General features: G+C 49.9%; 1 protein-coding gene and 1 pseudogene across 1 annotated transcript; both read right to left on the reverse strand.

Moving 5' to 3' along the window:
* Positions 1 to 613: 613 nt before the first annotated feature.
* Positions 614 to 3,804, reverse strand: LOC131381555 (large ribosomal subunit protein uL10-like; annotated as a pseudogene).
* A 3,476-nt stretch (positions 3,805 to 7,280) lies between these two features.
* Positions 7,281 to 11,347, reverse strand: LOC116485172 (2-amino-3-ketobutyrate coenzyme A ligase, mitochondrial-like). Its single transcript, XM_032753744.2, is given in 3 exon segments — positions 7,281 to 9,152; positions 9,155 to 9,691; positions 9,694 to 11,347. Coding segments are annotated over 3 exon segments (1,263 nt in total). The 5' UTR covers positions 9,973 to 11,347; the 3' UTR covers positions 7,281 to 8,705.
* Between the last annotated feature and the right edge of the window lie 3,881 nt (positions 11,348 to 15,228).

Below are 15,228 nucleotides of genomic sequence, written 5' to 3' on the forward strand. Positions count from 1 at the left end.
TTGCCATTGGCAAGACACACGAGGAAGGCTCCTGCAGAGAAGACAGACAGGCAAAGCTCCTCAGAGGGGAGCTGGCTAGGAGGCCCAAGCCTCACCCACCCCGTCACTGTCCTGGCTCTGAGGCCATCCTCACCCCTTGCTGCAGGGGCTTACCCATCCCCAGTGGGTTAGGCTGTGTGTCCGACTGGCCTTTTTCCTCTGGGTATTTGGGTCATGCTCACCTGTGGACTACTGTTTTTGAGAACAAATTTTAAATGTTAATAGCCTTCTCTTTTTTTCGATAAAGTAATAGAGGAAAACATTAAAAAGAGAGTAAATCTCTCTGCTTTGTTTTGCTTTGAGGGTCTGGCTCTGTCGCCCAGGCTGGAGTGCAGTGGCGTGATCTCAGCTCACCGCAGCCTTGACCTCCTGGTCTCAAGGGATGCTCCCACCTCAGCCTCTGGGACTAAAGCCATGTGCAACGAACGACACTCAGCTAATTTTGTTTAGTTTTCGTAGAGATGAGGTCTCACTATGTTATCCAAGCTGGTCTCAAACTCCTGGGCTCAAGCAATCCTCCCACCTTGGCCTCCCAAAGTTCTGAGATTACAGGCAGGGGCCAAGGTGCCTGGCCTATTGTTAGTTTTTTAAAGTGTGATTGTAGTATTAAGTTATAGTTTTATTTTTGTTTTTTAAAGAAGGTGGGGGGAGGGAAAGTGAGGAAAGGGGTAAAGGTTATATTTTTAAAGCATAGTCCTTCTGTTTTAGGGATAAGTACTAAAATAGGGATGACTTTATATGATATGATGACTGCTGCTTACTTTTGAAACAGCTGTGTTGTCTGGGGTACATACCCTGGGGTTCTTTGTCTTGTGCCAGGAAAATTTAGGACACGGACACACACGAGGAGTTTAGGAGTGAAGGTTTAATAAGCAGAAGAGAAGAGAAAGAGAAACAGTACTCCACAAGAGAGAAAGGTCTCCCAGTGGAAAAGACCAGTGGGCAACAGATGTGCCACATTTTAAAGGCAGGTTTGAGGAGACGGTGTCTGATTTACATAGGGCTCACAGATTGGTTCAATCAAGTATGATATTTACATAGCACCGGGAATGCTGGACGCCCGGCCCTAATCTTATTATGTAAATGAACTCTCCCGTTGACCAGCGCCATGTTGTCTGCTCGTTACTGTACACCTGGCGGATAAAGAGAAGACAAGATGGAGCCGCCATCTTGAACATGATTGGCACAATTGCTGGCATCTATGTCCCTGCAGCTAGATTTTATAGGCTGCTCTTTGTTAGAAAGGAAAATAAGTTGGGGCTGCTTTTCATTAAAAGGAAAATTTACCGAGGACTTCCCTACCCTCACTATCTGCCTAAGTAATTTCTTCTTAACTCCTGTATTACTTTGAAATGGGGAGAGGGAGATGGATAAAAGTATAAATGAAATAAAATTGCTGTGAGGATACAGGAAAAAAACAAACCAAAGTACTCCCCCTATTTTCCTACTAAACAACACAGATACTTCAGTGACCAGATGTGTGGGGGTATCTCCCCATACACCAATCAAGCAGCAGAATTCAGCTCAATTCTGACACTGTCTACCTGGGAAACAGCCTCAGATCCCACGGATTGGAGGCTTAGTCCCGCAAGACTTCAGACGCCAATCGCGAGCCCCAGGTTGTCTTGCTTGTGCTTCTGACTGACAGCTTTAAAGCTGGGTTCCCAAGACCCTCTCCTTGAGTTCAATTAATTTGCTAGAGTGGCTCACAGAACTCGGATAAACACTTATATTATCGGTTTATGATAAAGGATATTACAAAGGATACAGATAAAGAGAAGCGCAGGGCCGGGCGTGTGGAATGGGGCGCGGAGATTCCATGCCTTCCCCAGGCACATCACCCTCCAGAAACCTCCATGTGTTCAGCTGCTTGGAGGCTCCCTGAGCCCCATCTTTTTGGCTTGTATGGAAGCGTCATTACGTAGGCATGATTGATTAAACCATGGCCATTGGTGATCAACTTGACCTTCAGCCCCTCTCCCTTCCCTGGAGGTTAGGCAGGGGTGGGACTGAAAGTCCCAACCCTCTGATCCTTCCCTGGTCTTTCCAGTGACCAGCAAGCTGCTAGGCGTGGCCAGCCAACAGTCAACTCATTTGTATACAGAAAATGGCATGTCACTTTAGAGATTCTAGGATTTTAGGAGTTGTATGCCAGGAAACCGGATGAAGACCAAATATACACATACTTTTTTTTTTTTCTTAAACGTAAGCCAGGCCGGGCGCGGTGGCTCATGCCTGTAATCCCAGCACTTTGGGAGGCCGAGGCGGGCGGATCACGAAGTCAGGAGATCGAGACCATCCTGGCTAACATGGTGAAACCCCGTCTCTACTAAAAAAAATACAAAACAATTAGCTGGGCGTGGTGGTGGGCGCCTGTAGTCCCAGCCACTCGGGAGGCTGAGGCAGGAGAATGGCGTGAACCCGAGAGGCAGAGCTTGCAGTGAGCCGAGATCGCGCCACTCCATTCCAGCCTGGGCGATAGAGCAAGATTCCGTCTTAAAAAAAAAAAAAAAAAGTAAGCCTCTATTTCCTTATTTTGTAGATAAAGCTGGCTGAGTTGGTTGCTTTTTGGTGGTTAGTCAAAGAGACCAAATCCCATATCCTTATCCAACTCCTCCTACTCCTCGTTTTCAAACTTAATTGGGGCTGCCACAGCAGCAGGAGCAGCCGTGGCTTTAGTGGCCACAGGGGCAGCAGCCACAAAGGCAGATGGATCAGCCAAGAAGGTCTTGATCTTTTCAGCAGGTGGGAAGGTGTAATCAGTCTCCACAGATAGAGCCAGGCCTCCTTTGTACCTACTGATGATAGAATGGGGTACTGATGCAACAGGTGGGTAGCCAGTCTGCAGACACACTGGCAACATTGGGGGCACCCGCCAGGAAGCCAGAATACAGAGTTTCTTCCGTGATGTCAAGCACTTCAGGGTTGTTAGACGCTACCATTGTTGAATAGCTGCTGGATGACCAGCCCAAAGGAGAAGGGAGAGATGTTTGGCGTGTTCAGCAGCGTGGCTTCGCTGGCTCCCACTCTGTCTCCAGTCTTGATCAGCTGCACATCACTCAGGATTTCAGTGGTGCCCCTGGAGATTTTAGTGGTAATGCCTAAAGCCTGGAAAAAAGAAATCTTCTCGGGCCCCAGACCAGTGTTCTGGGCTGGTACAGTGACTTCACACGGGCCAGTGGCACCAGCACGGGCGGCAGCTGGTACCTTATTGGCCGGCAGCAGATCCCTGACCTCAGTGAAGTCCTCCTTGGTGAACACAAAGCCCACATTCCCCTGGAAAGGAGGCAACAGTTTCTCCAGAGCTGGGCTGTTTTCCAGTCGTCCTTGGGTGACCTTGTGCATCATGGTGTTCCTGCCAATTGGCACCATGGCCTTCCCTTGGAGGGACGAGTGGATCTACTGTGTCTGCGTGCAGCCCACAGTGTCTGCTCCCATGATGAAACATTTCGGATAATTATCCAAAAGCTGGATGATCTTAAGGAAGTAGTTGGACTTCCAGGTCGCCCTGTCTTCCCTGAGCATCATGGCGGTGTGTCAGGGATGGCCACGCAGGCCAACACGATGTCACTTCCACGAGGACGCCTGGTGAGAGAAGGCCCAAATATATATTTCACAACATCACAATTGCCCGTGAGCTGATAATGAAGCTGGAGATGGTGTCTATTTTAATATTGTGTCTACATCTGTGTATATTTGAACTTCTAAATAATACTTTTTAAAAACACCATAGAAGACAGCCACCCAGCAATAACCACTGTTGACATCTTGGGACATTTGTCACCTGAACCCATTTCCTATGTTTAGGGGATGCACTGACTTGAAGCACAAATGCAACACACTCACTTTCCCAGCCTCCCTTGTGTGGCATCTGACGGAGACTGCCTAGACCTTGAATCAGAGGCTAACAATGGGAAAACCTGTATGCATTCTGGGCACAGCATGAGGGGTTGTGGGAGGTCGGCTGCAGGAGTGAGCTCAGCGGATCTCTCTTGCTCTCCGGGTCACCTGGAGAATCTTAAGGCTCCCCCAAATCCTCTTCACAAATCTCTTTTTGTTATTGTTGTTGTTGTTGTTGAGACGGAATCTCACACACAATCTCGGCTCACTGCAACCTCCACTTCCTGGGTTCAGGTGATTCTCCTGCCTCAGCCTCCCTCCTAAGTAACTGGGGTTACAAATGCCCGCCACCACACCGGATAGTTTTTTGTATTTTTAGTAGAGACGGGGTTTTGTCATGTTGGCCAGGATGGTCTCGAATTCCTCACCTTAAGTCATCCACCCTCCTCGGCCTCCCTAAATCCTGGGATTACAGGCGTGAGCCACCATGCCTGGCCCACAAATCTCCTTTCTGTCCAAAGTATCCAGCATTAGTTTCTTTGGCTTATAAGCAAGAATCTTGGTGGGGAGAACACATTGGCGTGGTTGTGTGTTTATTGGTAGAATTGCACTATTCTTTTATTTATTTATTTATTTATTTTTATTTTTATTTTTTGAAAAGGAGTCTTGCTCGCTCACCCAAGCTGGAGTGCAGTGGCATGATCTCAGCTCTCTGTAATTTCCGCCTCCTCGGTTCAAACCATTCTCCTGCCTCAGCCTCCCAAGTAGCTGGGACTACAGGTGCGCGCCACCACGCCAGGCTAATTTTTGTATTTTTGGTAGAGACGGGGTTTCACTGTGTTGGCCAGGCTAGTCTCAAACTCCTGACCTCAGGTGATCCACCTGCCTTGGCCTCCCAAAGTGCAGGGATTACAGGCATGAGTCACCAGGCCCAGCCAGGATTGCACTATTCTAATGGTGTCGAGCTTTCCCCTTCTGCTGAATAGCAAAGCACAAGGAGGGGCGTTTGCGGGGATGCAGCCTTCCTCCCTCCCTCATTCTCTCCCAGCTAGTGCTGCCACTAGAGCGAGGCTCTCTCCTTCCCCGCCTTTCCCACCAGCGGTAGAAGAAAAGGAAAGCGTTTATAATAAAGCCCACTTTCTGCATTACAGAGGCAGGATAGGGAGGGCTGAGGGCCCAAGGTTCTGCCTGATTTGCTGACCCCCTCACAGAGGACTCCAGGCAAGGCCCCAGGAGGGGGTGTTCACCTCTCTCTTTAACCAGATCGGGCTCCCCTACTGAGTCACGTCCCCGTTACCGTCAGTGATCTGCCTCCTGGCCCACTGCTGACCACAGGAGCAGAGGCTTCTCTCACCTTCCATGACTTGAGAGGACTCCCAGAGGTCCAGGGCCTTCCAGGCTTGCACCTGGGGGGGGCCCATGACAGCCCCCAGTTTCATGCCTCCACCTGGTGGGTTATGCCCCCCAGCCTCAAGGCAGCTCCTGTGGGTCAGGGCTGCGCTGAGCAGGTGTTGGAGGCTGGGAAGGGCCTGGTGAAGGGGGCTCCCCACTGGCAAGGGACAAGGTCAGGGAGGGTCAAGAGGAAGACTAGATGTTCCAGTCTGTCCTTAGAGGATCTGGTTCCTCAGGTCCTGGCCACCCCATGAGCAGGGGAACAGGAAGTGCTGGCTTGCAGGGAACAATGTGCCTACAGGGAGGGCTGTCAGATGCTCTTCACATTAGTGATAATTAATCATCCTAATCAAAGCTGTCATCTACTGAGTGCCTACTATGTGTCTGGCACTTTGCCAGAGCTTTACAGCTATCGTGAGTTATAGCTAAGCCTCACAGCCACTCTGCAAGGCAGCTGCAGTCACCCTGCTTTAGAGATGAAGAATTGAGTCTCAGAGAGGTTAAGCCATTAGCCCAGAGTTACATGGCATAGAGAGTAGGGCCTCCAGTGGGAGCCAGGTTGGTCTGAACCTCAAATGGAGAATGATTGATTGCTCTGAAGCCTGTCTCTGTCATGAGAGCCACCCAGGGTGTTCCTGGTTGTTGGCCTTCCCAGGACCTGGCCTTCCAAGGACCTGGCCTTCCCAGGTCCCCCCTCAGGCAGGCCTTACAGGCGTCTTCATTCTATACCCATCTCCACCCCAGTGGGTCAGCTGGAAATGGGCTCAAAACTTAATCACACAATTACCTCAGCCATGGCTTCCCTGCAGCCTCTGAGGAGGCAGAGTTTTTTCTCCTTTGCTGGTGGGTTTCTGCTGTCAAAAACCATCCCAGGGCTGGGTGTGGTGGCTCACACATGTAATCCCAGCACATTGGGAGGCCAAGGCAGGAGGATCACTTGAGGTCAGGAGTTCGAGACCAACCTGGCCAACATTGTGAAACCCCATCTCTACTAAAAATACAAAAATTAGGTGCACATGGTGGCACATGCCTGTAGTCCCAGCTACTCGGGAGGCTGAGGCAGGAGAATCACTTGAACCTGGGAGGTGGAGGTTGCAGTGAGCCAAGATTGCGCCACTGCACTCCAGCCTGGGCAACAGAGTGAGACTCTTTCTCAAAAAAAAAAAAAATTAGCTGGGCTTGGTGACATGCACCTGGGATCCCACACACTCGGGAGGCTGAGGTGGGAGCATCATTAAAGCCCAGGAGGCCGAGGCTGCAGTGAGCCATGATCGTGCCACTGCACTCCAGCCTAGGTGGCAGAGTGAGACCCTATCTCCAAAAAGAAAAAAAGAAAAAAAATCCTCCTGGCATAGTATCCTGAGCTGAGACCAGAGCTGGCTGGAGCCTCTTTGCCAGCAGCCAAGTCTTGGGTGCCAAGACTGCACCTAAGGCTATTGCAATGAACTGAATGTTAGTGTCCCTTCAAAATCCATATGTTGAAATCTGAATCCCCAAGGTGATGGTGTCAGGTGGGGCCTTGGGAAGTGATTAGGTCATAAGGATGGAGCCCTCATCAATGGGATTAGTTCCCTTATAGAAGAAGCCCCAGCAAGCTAGCTGGCCCTTTCCACCACGTGCAGACACAGCAAGAAGGCCTCATCTTCAAATAGAAAAGCTGGCCCTCACCAGACATAGAATCTGCTAGCATCTTGATCTTGGACTTTGCAGCCTCCAAAACTGTGGCAAGATAGATTTCTTCTTTCTTTCTTTCTTTCTTTCTTTCTTTCTTTCTTTCTTTCTTTCTTTCTTTCTTTCTTTCCTTTCTTTCCTTTCTTTCTTTCTTTCTTTCTTTCCTTCCTTCCTTCCTTCCTTCCTTCCTTCCTTCCTTCCTTCCTTCCTTTTTCTTTTTTTTTTTTTTTTTTTTTTTTTTTTTTTTTTTTTTTTGCCCTGTCACCCAGGCTGGAGTGCAATGGTGTGATCTTGGATCGCTGCAACCTCTGCCTCCCAGGTTCAAGCGATTCTCCTGCTTCAGCCTCACGAGTAGCTGGGATCATAGGTGCGTGCCACCATGCCCGGCTAATTTTTTGTATTTTTAGTAGAGACAGGGTTTCACCATGTTGGCCAGGCTGGTCTTGAACTCCTGACCTCGTGATCTGCCCACCTTGGCCTCCCAAAGTGCTGGGATTACAGGGGTCAGCCACCACGCCCAGCCGGAGAAATAAATTTCTATTGTTCATAAGCAACCCAGTCTATGGAATTCGGCTGTGGTAGCCTGAACAGCCTAAGACAGCTGTGCTCATGCCATTTCCTATGGACTTACAGCATCTGTCACTTACTTTTCACACACTCCTATGAGGTATCTTTTCAATGTTTCCTATGAGAAAATTTTACACAATAGAAACAGTAGCAAATGACTTCTCAGAGTAAAATAAGTTTATTTGGTGGCCAAGGCCATGTAAGATTAACACCAGCTGCAGTGGAAAATGGCAGCTGTTGAGAAGCCTTGAATATCTTCAGTAAAATGAGGAGGCTCACCCTGACCAGTCTGGGAACAAAGAGCTTTGGAGCCAAAGGGAGGGAGCAGGTTTGAGTCCCAGAATGGCCACTTTTCTTGGTTTCATCACTTCAGACAAGTTACCAAGCCTCTTTGAACCTTGGTTTCCTCAATAACGTCCCCCTGTGATGATCACATGTGCCTGGCATATAGTCATTGTTTCATAAATGGCACCTACTACCATTATTATTCACCCATAGCTGGATTACCTGGGTCCTCTGCAGTGTGAATTATAGTGTGGTGGGATTGGAGCTACGGCTTGTCAGTGATAGGTGAGATTCTAAAACAGATAAGGCTTGTTTTTTTGTTTGTTTGTTTTTTGAGACCGAGTCTCGCTCTGTCGCCCAGGCTGGAGTGCAGTGGTGTGATCTCAGCTCACTGCAACCTCCGCCTCCTGGGTTCAAGCGATTCTCCTGCCTCAGCCTCCCAAGTGGCTGGGATTACAGGCGCCCACCACCATGCCCGGCTAATTTGTTGTTTTTTTTTAAGTAGAGACGGGGTTTCACCGTGTTAGCCAGGATGGTTTCGATCTCCTGACCTTGTGATCCGCCTGCCTTGCCCTCCCAAAGCACTGGGATTACAGGCGTGAGCCACCCAGCCTGGCCCAAGGCTTGTTTTTTAATGCATCCCTCCTCCACGCTCCCTGTCCTGTTTAGCAGACCCCCAACAATGTCATGGGTCCATTTCCTGAATTTTTAACTTTTTTTTTTTTTTTTTTGCCACAGCCAATTTTCACACTGTTGTTTCACATTCTCACAGCCCTTAGCACAGGCCACATCCCAGCCCAGCTCTGGGACTTTGGTTCAGGGCTCAGAGCCTCTGGTCTGGGCTGATCAAAAACCTCCTTTGACCCTGTGGCAGTAGGTGGACCTTGGCTCTTCTCGTCCTTACCCAGAGCTCAGGGCAGTGCCCTGTGCAGTCGCCCCACTTCCACGAAGGCCTCCACGCAGCGGTCAATGTCTTCCTCGCTGTGCACTGCTGAGATCTGTACCCGGATCCGGGCCTTGCCCTTGGGGACCACGGGGTAGCTGAACCCGATGACAAAGATGCCTCTCTCCAGCATGTCATCCGCCATGCGAGAGGCCAGCCGGGCATCACCCAGGATCACAGGGCAGATGGGGTGACTGGCTCCCGAGATAGTGAAGCCAGCAGCTTCCATCTTACTATGGAACCTCTGGATCTTGGCAGCCATAGACTGGACAATGGTGTTACTCTCCGTGAGCAGATCCAGGGCCTTGGAGGCATAGCCAACAACAGCAGGTGGCAGACTATTGGAGAAGAGGTAGGGCCGGGCGCACTGCCGCAGCAAAGACACCAGGGGCCCAGGCCCTGTCGTGTAGCCCCCCCTGATGCTCTACCCAGGGCCTTCCCCAGGGTGGAGTTGATGATGGTGACCTGGTCCATCACACCCAGCGGCTCATCTGTGCCCCGTCCTGTGGGCCCCAGGAAGCCAGTGGCATGGCATTCATCCACAAAGACCAGGGCGCCATATCTAGAGGCGAGGCGGCAGATCTCCTGCAGGTGTGCGATGTCGCCATCCATGGAAAAGGCCCCGTCAGTGGCCACCAGGCGCAGCCGATGCTTCTGGGCCTCCTGCAGCTTGGCTTCTAGGTCGGCCATGTCCAGGTGGCGATAGCAGTACCTGTGGGCCTTGCACAGGCGGATGCCGTCGATGATGGAGGCATGGTTCAGCTCGTCCGACAGGACTGCGTCCTCCAGGGTCAGCAGGGCCTCAAAGAGGCCGGCCTTGGCGTCAAAACAGCTGGGATAGAAGATGGCATCCTCCCGCTGGTGGAAGCGGGCTATTTTTGCTTCTACATTCTTGTGGATGCTCTGGGTTCCACAGATAAAGCGGACAGAGCTGAGGCCAGCTCCAAACTCCGGACCAGAGCCTGCAGACCTGCCTGGATCACCTCAGGGTGGCTGCTCAGGCCCAGGTAGTTGTTGGCACAGAAGTTAAGGATTCCTCCGGAGACGCCGTTCACGCGGATGTGCGGCCCCTGACGGGACGTGATGACCCGCTCGCTCTTCCAAGTGCCAGCTCCGCGGATGCCTTCCAGCTCCCCCTCCAGAATGCCACGCAGCTGGGCCAGCGCTGACTGTGCGCGGCGGCGGCGGCGGGGCCCCCAGAAGAGTGCGGCGCGCCAGGCGTTCCCAGCCCACATCGCTCCTACCTCCGAATTTTTAACTTTTTAAATGTATTGAAAGATACTTGACATGTGTCCTAGCCCTCAGGTCTTTAGGCCTAATGACTAGTCAGATTGAGGCAGAAACTATCCCCTTCCACCCCCAAGTTTATTGTCTGCATTAACATGACTTTTTTTCTCCCATTGTCTTTGGTACAATAACTTTACTATTCCAAGAGACTCTTGCCCAGGCAAATAACTTCGTTGTTTATTACAGGAATTTCCCAAGAGGCCCATCAACTCTTTAATAGGCGAGCTTTATTTAATAGAAGCATCAACAGACATTTCACACCTGAGACATTTCAAACCCCTCGCCTAGCTGTTTCCACCAACCTGAAACTACTATATCATGATCTCCCCCAATCCCAAGCCAGCCCCTGCATTGAAAGGCCCTCCTTAAACCAATCTTGAAATTCTCAGTGAGATCCTAGCCTCTCCACTTCCCCTGGCAGCCGCGCTGGAGGCTCTGTGCAGGGGCTATTCTCTCCCCTCCACAAGCAATGAACTCACCTCTGCCTTCCACCGTCTTTCCAGAACAGAAATTCTGGTGCGCTCCTTCCAGAAAATCCTTTCCGTGTGACTGACCCAATCTGAGGAGCCGTGAAAGCCAGGAGGGGAGGCCCCAGGGCCAGGTTGGCTCTGGGTGTCCTTTCCATCCTTCCCTGTGTGTGGAGCTGGTCCGGCTGTGGGGACCATGGGTGGAGGGCAACGTGCACGAGAGCCACTTGAGGACATCCTTGCTGCACACATTTCAGGCCTGGGAAGTTGTGCACACACAGACAGAGCCCTTCATGGTAAGTCTGCTGGGGGTACTGTTATTCCAGGTTCTAGCCTCTAAGACATGAAAGCTTCCACTCCCGTTTGACTTCTAGATTGTAGGATATTTGTGTATCCAAGGCTTGAGTCTCTTTCAAATCAGAGGTTTACTCTATGTTTTGAGAAAAGAATGACTGAATTTATGTATACGGAAGAGTCTATAGAGCCAGCTAGCTAGGAAACATACAGTGGGCCACGTGGCAAGGTCCTGCCTTGGGAAATTGCCTCTCAAAGACGGAGGTGGGAAGGCCTGCGAAGGAGAATGTTAAAAATCAGCTTAAAACTGAGTTGGTACTAAAACGCTTCACCTGAAAGAAGTTCATTCATTGATCCTTAAAAAGTTGCATTTGCAGCTGGGCACGGTGGCGCACGCCTGTAATCCCAGCACTTTGGGAGGCCGAGGTGGGCTGATCACGAGGTCAGGAGATCAAGACCATCCTGGCGAATATGGTAAAACCCCACCTTTCCTAAAAATACAGAAAAATTTAGCTGGGTGTGGTGGCGGGCACCTGTAGTCCCAGCTACTTGGGAGGCTGAGGCAGGAGAATGGCGTGAACCTGGGCGATGGAGCTTGCAGTGAGCAGAGATAGCGCCACAGCACTCCAGCCTGGGCAACAGAGCGAGACTCCGTCTCAAAAAAAAAAAAAGTTGCATTTGCTTGTTTGGGGCATCCCCAGAGATCAATATTAAAATACTGTGGCGCTTTTAAAAGTCTGACCAAAATGTTTAATGTGGTGACTTTGCGTAGACCTGAGCCTCGGTGAGAACCAAACCCAGACCACACAACTGGAAACTCCTGGAAGTAGACGCGCCTCACTTCCTTTATTTAGCACCGTATGAAACAATAGTAAAGATTTCAGCCGGGCGCAGTGGCTCACGTCTGTAATCCCAGCACTTTGGGAGGCCGAGGCGGGCGGATCACGAGGTTAGGGGATCGAAACCATCCTGGCTAACAAGGTGAAACCTGGTCTCTACTAAAAATACAAAAAATTAGCCTGGCGTGGTGGTGGGCGCCTGTAGTCCCAGCTATTGAGGAGGCTGAGGCAGGAGAAGGGCGTGAACCCGGCAGGCGGAGCTTGCAGTGAGCCGAGATCGCTCCGCTGCACTCCAGGCTGGGCGACAGAGCAAGACTGTCTCAAAAAAAAAAAAAAACAAGATTTCAGAGGAGATGAAGTAGGATCTGTCTGAGTCCCACAGGATTGTTCAGTTTACTGGGGCCTCCTGAGGTCTCAGATCTTGCATTTTCTGCATTCTTATATAGTTTCCATGAGACAGTATTTCCATTAACATAAAACATCAGAAATTCAAACCATCCTTTGTAATATTTGCCCAATTTTGGTAGTATAGCAACAGATTCATAAGGAACATATTGACGATTGATGACCTGAAAACACTTTTGTTAATTCCTGTGTGTGCTTGGTAGCTGCCTTTTTTTTTTTTTTTTTTTTTCCCTGACTGGGTTTTGCTCTGTTGCCCAGGCTGGAGTGCAGTGGCACCATCTTGGCTCACTGCAACCTCCACCTCCTGGGCTCAAACAATCTTCCCGCCTCAGCCTCCCGAGTAGCTGGGACTACAGGTGCGCACCACCACTCCCAGCTAATTTTTTGTATTTTTGCAGAGATGGGGTTTCACTGTGTTGTCCAGGCTGGTCTCGAACTCCTGGGCTCAAGCAATCTGCACGCCTCAGACTTCCAAAGTGCTGGGATAACAGGAGTGAGCCAGTGTGACTGGTCTGGAAGCTGCTTTATCCTCAGGTTAGGAATATAGACCTAGAGCCTGGCTCTGCCATTTACTGGCTGTGTGACTCAGGCTGACTTTCTTTTTTTCTTTTTTCTTTTTTTTTTGAGACAGAGTTTCACTCTTGTTGCCCAGGCTGGAGTGCAATGGCGCGGATCTCCACTCACTGCAACCTCCGCCTTCTGGATTCAAGTGATTCTTCTGCCTCAGTCTCCCAAGTAGCTGGGATTACAGGCACGTACCACCAGGCCTGGCTAATTTTTGTATTTTTGGTAGAGATGGGGTTTCACCATCTTGGCCAGGATGATCTCGAACTCCTGACCTCTGGTGGTCTGACTGCCTCCGCCTCCCAAAGTGCTAGGATTACAGGCATAAGCCACTGTGCCCAACCTTTATTTATATTATTAAATAAATACATACATAAACAGGTAGAGACAGAGTCTCACTGCATTGCCCAGGCTGGTCTCGAAGTCCTGGGCTCAAGCAATCCTCTGGCCTCAGTCTCCCAAAGTGCTGGGATTATAGGCGTGAGCCACCACGCACGGCCAATTTAAAAGTTTTTTAAAAGTTTACCTTGATGGCCAGTCGTGGTGGCTCATACCTGTAATCTCAGTCCTTTCGGAGGCTGAGGTGGGAGGATAGCTTGAGTCCAGGAGTTGGAGACTAGCCAGGGCAACATGGCAAAACCCCCTTTCCACAAAAAATACAAAAAATAGCCCTGTATGGTGGCACACGTCTGTAATCCCAGCTACTTGGGAGGCTGAGGTAGGAGGATCACCTGGCCCTGGGAGGTCGAGGCTGTACTTAGCTGTGATTGTGACACTGCACCTCAGCCTGGGTGACAAAGTAAGACTCTGTCTCAAAAAAAATAAGTAAATAAAATAAACACTTACCTTTAAGTAGCCGACTTTTTCATATAGGTTATACTTAAGAAATTTTAAAAATATATGAAATGATAGCAATATTAAAGGGGAAATTATTATTTACTTAAGATTTTCTCTGAAGCATTTTAGTCAACTGCTTGTTAAGGCTTCTCATATTCCAGTATGGGCAGTGGGGACTCGGTCACAGAGAGGGAGCAGCTGCCTCTCCACTCCTTCCAGTTCCCATGCTTAGTCAGGGGCCAACCTGCACACCGCAGCAATCTCCTACCACAGGTACAAATAAGCTCATTTTAAAACCAGGTTTCCAGCCGGCGCGGTAGCTCACGCTTTGTAATCCCAGCACTTTGGGAGGCGGAGGCGGGCGGATCACCTGAGGTAGGGAGTTCAAGACCAGCCTGACCAACATGGAGAAATGCCATCTCTACTAAAAATACAAAATTAGCCAGGCATGGTGGCACATGCCTGTAGTCCCAGCTACTCAGGAGGCTGAGGCAGGAGAATCATTTGAACCTGGGTGGCAGAGGTTGCAGTGAGCCGAGATTGCACCATTTGCACTCCAGCCTGGGCAACAAGAGCGAAACTTTGTCTGAAAAAAAATAAAAAAATAAAACCAGGTTTCCATCCTTCAAGTACATTTCCTTCAGGATTTTGTTCCTTTCTTGGAGCCCTGATGATTATGCCTTCGGCCTTGTACTGTGTCAGCCATCTCTGTTATTACACTTAGCTGGGTTTTTTTTGCTGTTTTCTTTTTTAAATATATATATATATACACACACACACACACACATTATATATATTTATATATGTATATACATATTATATATTATATATGTATATACATTTATATTTATGTGTGTGTGTGTGTGTGTGTGTGTGTATATATGTTTTTATTTTTGAGACAGAGTCTCGCTCTGTTGCCCAGGCTGGAGTGCAGTGGTGTAATCTCAGCTCACTGCAGCCTCCCTCTCCTGGGTTCAAGCGATTCTCCTGCCTCAGCCTCCCGAGTAGCTGGGATTACAGGCAGGCACCACCATGCCCGGCTAATTTTTGTATTTTTAGTACAGATGGGGTTTCACCATGTTGGCCAGGCTGGTCTCAAGCTTCTGGCCTCAAGCGATCTGCCTGCCTCGGCCTCCCAAAGTGCTGGGATTACAGGTGTGAGCCACCGTGCCCGGCCTTAATGTATTTTTTTTGTAGAGACAGGCTCTCCCTATATTGCCCAGGCTGGTCTTGACCTCCTGGGCTCAAATGATCCTCCTGCCTCAGCTTCTCAAAGTGCTGGGATTATAGGCATGAGCCCCTGCACCTGGTCACACTTACCTGGCTTGCTGGCCGGTTTGTAGGCCTTGGCCCTATTTTCATATCAGTGTTCAGGGTCCAGTCCTACTTTTCAGTGACTCAGATTGGCTGATGCTGGGTCATACTTCCTGCCCCCTGTGAAAAGGGTGCCTGCCACAGTCACTTGGGGCATGGGTTAAGATAATATAGTACTGGCAGGTAAATAGCTAACTGGAATATGAGCTCTGGACCCGTCTCTCCCACCCCCACTCCGCGCCGGTGCCTGGGCCCAGCTCTCGTGCTATGGGCTTTCATCTCAGCACGCCTTTCCATGTGGTTGTCTGTCTCCCTCTCCACCTAAGCAAGGAGCTCTTAGGGGCAGAGGCCATGGCGGTTGTCTGTCTCCCTCTCCACCTAAGCAAGGAGCTCTTAGGGGCAGAGGCCGTGGCTTATTCCTCTTCGATTCTCCAGCCCTTGGCAGGAGGCCTGGAGAATAGTTCTTTTTGATGCAAATGAAGGA

This window comes from Hylobates moloch, unplaced genomic scaffold (genome assembly GCF_009828535.3).
Source record: "Hylobates moloch isolate HMO894 unplaced genomic scaffold, HMol_V3 SCAFFOLD_16, whole genome shotgun sequence".
Classification (NCBI taxonomy): Eukaryota; Metazoa; Chordata; class Mammalia; order Primates; family Hylobatidae; genus Hylobates; species Hylobates moloch.